The 8,938-nt window shown below is 40.3% G+C and overlaps 1 protein-coding gene across 1 annotated transcript; it reads left to right on the forward strand.

Moving 5' to 3' along the window:
- Positions 1-260: 260 nt before the first annotated feature.
- LOC138874848 (uncharacterized) lies at positions 261-1,436 on the forward strand. Its single transcript, XM_070153634.1, has one exon. It carries the CDS (start codon positions 261-263, stop codon positions 1,434-1,436), a length of 1,176 nt encoding a protein of 391 aa, XP_070009735.1.
- The last annotated feature ends 7,502 nt before the right edge of the window (positions 1,437-8,938 follow it).

The following is an 8,938-nucleotide window of genomic DNA, read 5'->3' on the forward strand; positions in this document are numbered from 1 at the left end:
ACTTAGCTTGACTGCATAACAATATTATTGTGTTAGTGAGTAGTTGATATAAGTCTCTGTGGGTTCGACACTTGACTTATCATTTTATTACTTGTACGACCACGTATACTTACGTATGTGTTTGGGAGCAACAAGTTTTTGGCGCCGTTGCCGGGGACTTAAAAATTAGCTACTTTGCTTACTTAAGCCTTTATTAGTTATTTGTTCAAGTTTTAATTTTTAGTTTACCTTGTTTGTGTTAACACAGGCTCTTCTCTTGAATGCGGAGGAGTAGAAGCGCAAACAATCTCCTTACTCTTGATCCTGAAATTGAATGGACACTTCATAGAGTGAGGAGGGAGGTCGAAGCTAGAACTAGAATAGAAAGAGAGTTGGACATCGTAGTTCAACCACAGCCAATTGAGATGGCAGGTAATGTAGAGCGTGCGGTGGTAGAAGCCGCAAGGCCCAATCTTTCTAATATGACTCAGGCTATTATGAAGCCTGAGATCACAGGGCATTTTGAACTCAAACAGTACATGGTACAGTTGATTCAGTCCACAGGGCAATATGTAGGTCTATCTCATGAAGATCCGCAGAGGCACATTCAGAATTTCTTGGAAATTACGGACACCTACAATTATCCGAACGTTTCCAAGGAATATGTCAGGCTGACACTTTTTCCCTTTTCACTGTTGGGGGAAGCTAAGGAATGGTTACAGAAAGAGCCCGTGAACTCAATCCATACTTGGGATGATCTAGCAAGGAAATTCTTAATCAAGTTTTTCCCTACCAAGAAGACAAAGTCATTGAGGAGTCAAATTCTTGGGTTCGAACAACGGGATAGAGAGACACTTCATCAAGCCTGGGAAAGATACAAGAAGCTACTCAGAGATTTGTCGCACCATTGTCAGACTGATGAGGTATTGGGACACACTTTTGTTGATGGGCTAGATGAGGCCTCAAAGATGAATCTTGATTCAGCTTGTGGGGGTAGTTGCATGGTGAAACCATATAGTGAAATTCAACTCTTGCTGAATAACTTCACTGCTAATGATCATAACTGGCAAGGAGATGGGGATTCACGCCAGGCAAGTAAACAGAAGACAGCCGGGTTGATTGAGCTTGATGACCTCTCGGCCATGAGAGCAGAGATAGCAAAATTGGCAAACCAGATGAATAGAATGACAATGCAACAAACACAACAGATGCAACATGTACAACAGATGTCTCTTTGTTGCGAACTATGTGGTGACAACCATATGAGTGACATGTGCCCCACGAATCTAGAATCTATATACTATGTGGGACAGCAGAGCAGGGGTCCAATGAATCAGAATGCACAATATGGGAACACTTATAACCCAAATTGGAAGAATCATCCCAACTTCTCATGGGGTGGAAATCAGCCAATTCAGAATCATTATAGACCCCAAGGAAATTTCAATCAACCTTAGAAGCCACCTTAATAGGTAGAAGAAAAAGGGAATGATTTGTTGAAGCAGTTGTTGCTTGACAATCAACAGCTTAGGACCGATTTCAGAAATTTGGAGCGCCAAATGGGACAGCTTGCCAATTCTCAAAACACTAGACCAGTTGGAGCTCTTCCAAGTGACACTGAAGCAAATCCTAGGGCAGCCCTTAATGTCGTATCGTTGAGGAATGGGAAACAACTAGAAGAAGTTCAGTCTAAAAAGAGGAAACAAGTGACTTTTAATGAGAGGCCAACCACTATAGAATCAACATCAGAAAAATCTAAGGAGCCAGAGAAGTCAGCTGGAGAGGCGGTGGCTGAGCAACCCCCACAATTGGTTGCAAGGCCACCACCTCCATTCCCTCAAAGATTGCAAAAAGTAAGAGAAAATACCGTATATAAAAAGTTTCTTGATATCTTGAAGCATGTGCAAATTAATATTTCATTGGTTGACATCTTACAAGAAGTACCCAAATATGCAAAGTACATCAAGGATATTGTGGCAAATAAAAGAAGGCTAACCGAGTTCGAGACTGTGGCACTTACTTGAGGAGTGCAGTTCCAGAATTCAAGGTAAGTTACCTTAGAAATTGAAGGATCCAGGTAGTTTCACTATCCAAATCTCGATTGGTAAACATGTTGTTGGGCGAGCTTTATGTGATCATGGAGCGAGCATCAACTTGATGCCGCTATCTGTGTTCAAATAGTTGGGGTTGGGTGAGCCACGCCCAACAATAGTTATCTTACAGTTAGCCGATCGCTCCCTTGCTCATCCTGAGGGAGTGATTGAAGATGTGCTAGTTCAAGTGGGTTCTTTCATATTCCCTGCTGATTTCATTATCCTGGACTACGAGCCCGATCAGGAAGTCCCATTTATTTTGGGGCATCCATTCCTAGCCACGGGTCGAGCTATTATTGATGTTTGTGAAGGAAAGATAACAATGAGAGTGGGTGATCGAGTGGAGGTCTTCAATGTTTATAGAGCACTCAAGTTACCAGCCCACTATGAAGAGTTATCCTTGATCTCTGTGGTGGAGAGTGATGCCACATCGTTAGTGCCTTATATGAGCCTTGTAGATCCTGTTAAACGAGTATTGATTGGGGATGTAGAAAATAGTGAAGATGAAATGATAGGAGAAATTGAGCAAGTACTGGATATGTCCTGCAGTTATGTACATGGGTTTAGAAAATTTGAAGAGTTGGATAGGCCTGTTACTATGACCTTTCCCAGGCCATCTATTGAAGAAGCTCCGAAGCTAGAACTCAAGCCACTTCCAGCGCATCTACGCTATGCTTATTTGGGGAACTCTAAGACATTGCCCGTGATTATTTCGTCCAGCTTGACCAGCACTCAAGAAGAAAAATTGCTCAGAGTACTCCGTGAGCATAAAAAGGCCATTGGGTGGACTATAGCTGACATCAAGGGTATTAGTCCATCATTTTGCATACATAAAATCTTTTTAGAGGACGGACACCGCCCCAGTGTGGAGCAACAAAGAAGATTAAACCCCATTATGAAAGAGGTGGTGAAAAAGGAAGTAATCAAGTTGCTCGATACAGGTATCATTTTTCCTATTTCTGACAGCAATTGGGTAAGCCCAGTTCAATATGTGCCCAAAAAGGGAGGAATAACTGTAGTTTAGAACGAGAAGAATGAACTAATCCCTACTCGCACTGTTACGGGATGGAGAGTTTGCATTGATTATAGAAGTCTCAACAAGGCAACTCGCAAGGACCACTTCCCACTTCCATTCATCGACCAAATGCTAGACAGGTTAGTCGGGAATGAATATTATTGCTTCCTTGATGGTTATTCAGGATACAATCAGATTGTCATATGCCCAAAGGATCAGGAGAAGACTACTTTTACTTGTCCTTATGGCACTTTTGCCTTCAAGCGAATGTCGTTTGGACTTTGTAATGCACCAGCCACTTTCAAGAGGTGCATGATGGCTATTTTCACCGATATGGTGGAAAAATTCGTAGAAGTGTTTATGGATGATTTCGGTTTTTGGGTCTTCTTATGATGATTGTTTGAGGAATTTGAGCAAGGTGCTAGCCCGTTGTGAAGAAACAAATCTGGTACTAAATTGGAAAAAGTGTCATTTTATGGTACAAGAAGGCATCATGTTGGGCCACAGAGTATCTAGAAGCAGCATTGAAGTTGATAAAGCGAAGGTGGAGGCGGTTGAAAAATTACCTCCACCTATTTCAGTGAAGGGTGTTCGAAGTTTCTTGGGACACGCGGGTTTCTATCGGCGCTTTATTAAAGATTTTTCGAAAATTGCTACTCCTTTGTGCAGGCTGCTTGAAAAAGATGTAACTTTCAATTTTGATGATGCTTACCTCAAGGCATTTGAAGAACTTAAAAAGAAGTTGGTGACTGCTCCCATTATTGTGGCACATGATTGGTCCTTACCATTTGAACTTATGTGTGATGCGAGTGACCTTGCTATTGGGGCAGTGCTAGGCGAGAGGAAGGACAAGGTGTTTTATTCCATCTACTATGTGAGTAAGACTCTTAATGATGCCCAGCTGAATTACACCACCATTGAGAAGGAGTTGTTAGCTGTTGTGTGGGCCATTGAGAAATTTCGGGCATACTTGGTGGGAACGAAAGTCATAGTCCATACCGATCATGCAGCAATCAGGTATTTGTTTACAAAAAAGGAATCTAAGGCTAGATTGATGCGCTGGGTTTTATTGTTGCAGGAGTTTGATGTAGAAATACGAGATCGAAAGGGGATAGAGAACCAAGTAGCTGACCATCTATCAAGGTTGGAAAATCACGATTACGTGGAGGAGGGTGGCCAAATTAAAGAAGTATTTCCTGATGAGCAACTTTTTGCTATAACCCAAGACCCTCCTCCATGGTACGCAGACTACGTAAATTATCTTGTGAGTGGGGTACTTCCTTCTGAAATTGAATCTGAAGAAAGAAAGAGGTTTTTACATGATGTGAACTTTTACTACTGGGATGAGCCCTATTTGTACAAGCAATGTGCTAATCAATTGATGAGGAGATGCATTCCTGAAAAAGAGGTGGACTTAGTATTGTATGATTGTCACGCATCACCTTATGGGGGCCATCATGGAGGAGATAGAACAGCTGCAAAGGTGCTACAATCCGGTCTCTTTTGGCCGACTTTGTTCAAGGATGGCCATGCACTCGTTAAGAAGTATGACCAATGTCAGAGGACGGGAACAATCACAAGGAGGAATGAGATGCCTTTGAATAACATCCTAGAAGTTGAGCTTTTTGATATGTGGGGGACAGATTTTATGGGGCCATTTCCACCGTCCAGAGGAAACAAATACATTTTGCTAGCAGTTGACTACGTGTCAAAATGGGTGGAGGCGATTGTCTTACCAACAAATGATGCCATAGTGGTAGCTGCGTTTGTCAAAAAGAACATATTCTCGAGATATGGGACTCCACGTGCCTTAATTAGTGATGAGGGGACTCATTTTTGCAATCGGTTGCTGAATAACCTTCTAGCCAAATATGGAGTTCGCCACAGAGTTGCTACAGCATATCATCCTCAAACCAGTGGGCAAGCTGAGGTGTCAAACAAAGAAATAAAGCAAATATTAGAAAAGACGGTGAGTGTGAATAGGAAGGATTGGGCTGCAAAGTTGGATGATGCCTTATGGGCGTATAGGACTGCATATAAAATGCCAATTGGAGCGTCCCCTTATAAGAAGGTTTATGGGAAGGCGTGTCACTTACCCGTTGAATTAGAACACAAGGCATACTGGGTCATTAAGAAGCTGAACATGGACCTTGAGGCCGCAGGCGAGAAAAGACTTATGCAGTTGAATGAGTTAGATTAGTTTATGCTGCACTCCTATGAAAATGCTAAGCTATATAAGGAAAAGACAAAAAGATGGCATGACAAGCATATCAAGCTGCGTCACTTCGAGCCAGGCCAATAGGTATTATTATTCAATTCTAGGCTACGGTTATTCCCTCGAAAGCTAAAATCGAGATGGTCAGGTCCGTTTGAGGTGGTGAGAGTCACGCCTTATGGTGCAATTGAGCTACGAGCTTTAAATGGTGAGAGGAAATTCTTGGTGAATGGTCATAGAGTCAAGCATTATTGGGGAGGAATGATTAATTGTGAGAAGACCAAGGTTGTACTCGCTGATGAGTAGGCGAGACTCTGCGTTGTACCGCGACGTTAAATTAGGCGCTTTTTGGGAGGCAACTCATCTTTACTGATTCCTTTTATTATTATTATTATTATTATTATTATTTGCTCTTATTATTGTAGTAGTATTTGTTTTTGTTTTGTAGGATTATAAACATGTGAGGCAAAGTCATTGGAAGAGTGCAAAAGCGAGTTAGAGGTTGAGGACTAAGTGTGGGGTGCCCACACGAGGGACTATGCCTGGGGGAAGCCTGAGTACTCGTGAGCCGCTATTGCTTCGGCCTTTGGCCTTTCAGGGAGTTTCTTGTCCACCCTTATTATTGCTTTGCTTTATTTGTGCATTGAGAACACTGCACTCTTTTAAGTGTGGGGTGGGAGAATTCTCTAGTTGATTAGTAGGAAGTTGTAGCATTTATTTGCTGAGAAAAAAAATCGAAAAAAAAATAATAAGAAAATTGGACTTTTCCCGACGATGGATCTCCTAGACAGTTTTCTTGAGGGGTTTAAGTCTAAAGAAAAAGATTTTCTTTGTAGGTAGTGTAGCAATTTCCCCTTGATTTTTCTTTGTGCCGCGGTTCTTTCCAAGGGTTTTGTTTGAACCAGGTGTAGGTAGTTTTATTTTTTTAGGGGATAAACCATTGTGTTATGATTGAAATTGAAGCAATATATTTTAACTTTGTCATGCCTTGAGAATTGTGAGTACTTTTGTTGTGGCGTAAGCTCAGTTTTTGAATCTTATATAAGTACCTTGAATTGTACGATCTTAACTTTGCTTAACTTCTTTGACTAGAGTGTCTTGATGAGTCCAATCCTGAGTGAGTTATGTGTCATGTGTGCGTAAGGTTTTGTATTATTCTATGCATTGCATTTGATGTCTAGAACTTGCCCCGTATGTTTGCAAAGCGAAATAGTAGTTTTGTTTAGTCTTGGAAGTGATATAGGCATTTCTTTGTTGAGCCATATAAATATTTGACCCGCCTAATTGTTATGTATCATAGTTAAGCCTTTCGATCCTGTAATCCTGTTTCTTTGGCAACCACATTACAAGCCTTACCCATTTGTTTGAATTAACCATCTATTTGAACCTTTTTACCTCTCATGAGCACTTGAATTGTTATGAACTTTGTAAAAGTTAAAGCGTGGGGTGGTTGGTTTGGCTTTTTAGTGGAACTAATGAAAAAAGGAGAAAGGTGCACTATTTTGAAAAAGTAAGAGCCACTTGAATTGGAAAAGAAAAAAAATTTAGTTGTATTGTTGATAGTGGTGACTGTTGATATAATTGTGCTTAAAGAAGTGGGGAGTTAGTATATGTTGATGTGAAGGTGGAGTTATGGTTTGACATAAGTGTGGGTTTTGAATGTTAAAGTATATGTATTAAAGTGCTTAGGGAGGTATAGTTACTCATATATCTAAATGTATCATACCCGTCCCGCAGCCTACATTACAACCAAATAAAGTCCTACTTGATCCTAGACTGAATAGGCTCGATTAGTAGAGTAGTACACTACGGGCAAGCCTATGGTGCATCTTTTGTGGCATATGAATGTTATTTCTGAGAGTGAGTGAATTCTAGAAATCTTGAGTTCCTAATTGTTCTTAAATTTTATTGTATGGAACTACTCTCTTTTTTTGTGTGAGGGCACTTGATTCATAAAGGAAAGGTGATGTCATTGACCTCGATGTTAGAGTAAGTGAATGAGTTGTGAATAATGCGTGGTACTTGTGAGTCAAATCTTGAGGTTAAGATGTTACACTCTTGTGCTTAGTCTATTTTAAATATTCTTGGTGTGATGAATTAGGAGAATTGCTTAAAAGGGTTATGTCTATATAAAGTGTATTTTGATTGCTCGAGGACGAGCAATGGTTTAAGTGTGGGGTGTTGATGATAGGCTATAATTGTGTATTTTAGTCGCTTATTACACTCTAATTTACTACACTTTAATTGAGTTTGAGCTCTAATCGCTAGTGTTTTGCACTAAATATGTGTTTTATGCCTTGTAGGAGTGATTTGGATCTATGTAGGCGTTATGGAATGAATTCAAGTGATTTGGAGCTTTGAAGTCTGAGTAAAAGGTCAATACATTAAGTCGGGATCGTGTTCGGAGGTCGTGTACCAAGTCCGGATGTTAAAAGAGGACAAAATAAGTTCACTCTAAGAAAATTACACTGTCTTGCCGCATGGGCCGCCGCATGGCGCGGTGTAGCAGTGTAAAATGTTGCCTGATGTGAAAAGTTGAGGCTGCTGATAATTTCCATTAGCGCGGCGCATGGTGCGGCGCGGTTGTACAAATTTCCCAGAGCCAGAGTCTTATTTTGCGCAGGAGAAGGTGTTTTCGTCTGGGTCAAACCCTACTTAGTATAAATACATATAAAAACGTTATTTTGAGGACTTTTGACGGAGCTTAGCTTGGAAAGACGCAATTTGGAGCAAAAATACACATAAGAACATCTCAGATTTCATCATCTTTTCTAGTATTTTTAATTATTCGAAACTTATGCAATTGTTTGATTTCATCATGAGTGGCTAAACACCCATTGTTCGGGGGTTGTGATTTAGCCATGAATATTGTTGTTTGATATTAGCTTGACCTTGATTATAATTCACCAATATATGGTTGTTTCTTCAATTCTGTGTTTAATTGCTTAATTGTCTCGCCAGCAGTTAGGTTCTATTTACTATCTATGTTATGCTTGGGAAAGCCGTGTTTAGATTAGAGAAGAATTGAAGAGAGCATGATCTTAACCCTTAGGGGAGCGGATTTGTGGTTAGGATAGGAATATACCTAGTCACCGTGCTTAATTAAATATCGTGATCTTAATGTGTTCTTAATAGATTGATTTCATAGGAATATAGGCGTTAATTTATTGAGAATATGTGAGTAGTACTTCGGGAGAAGGCTATGAGAGCATTTATCGATTAATTAGCAACCATGAGTGAATTATATGAAAGGGAGAGTTAATTAGAACACAATAGGATTGGTGAATCGATCACAACCTTGGAATAGTTGTCTTTATTGAATACATAACAATCATTCTACTGCTTGATAATTAATTATTACTTAGAATTGTAGTTAGCATAATTAAACTCTTGAACTCGAACCTGTGATTAGGGCATCCAGTTGTGAAAATAGGAATTTTGAAGTGTTCTTGGGAAATTCATGTGATTTCGTAGTTCTAGGTGTTATTTTGTCGATTTGATCGCGCGATCAACTTCGTGTGATGTTTTTAAACTTGCGTGCATATTTGGTTTGGAGCCCCGAGGGCTCGGGTGGGATTCGGATAGGCCACAGAGTGATTTGAAACTTAGAAAAAACTATTGGTGTTCTTCGGTCTT

The sequence above is a fragment of the Nicotiana sylvestris genome, chromosome 8 (assembly GCF_000393655.2).
Source record: "Nicotiana sylvestris chromosome 8, ASM39365v2, whole genome shotgun sequence".
Classification (NCBI taxonomy): domain Eukaryota; kingdom Viridiplantae; phylum Streptophyta; class Magnoliopsida; order Solanales; family Solanaceae; genus Nicotiana; species Nicotiana sylvestris.

Bases quoted from the DNA above. Each gene is read 5' to 3' on its own strand.
- LOC138874848 (XM_070153634.1), top strand. From the start codon at position 261: ATGCGGAGGAGTAGAAGCGCAAACAATCTCCTTACTCTTGATCCTGAA.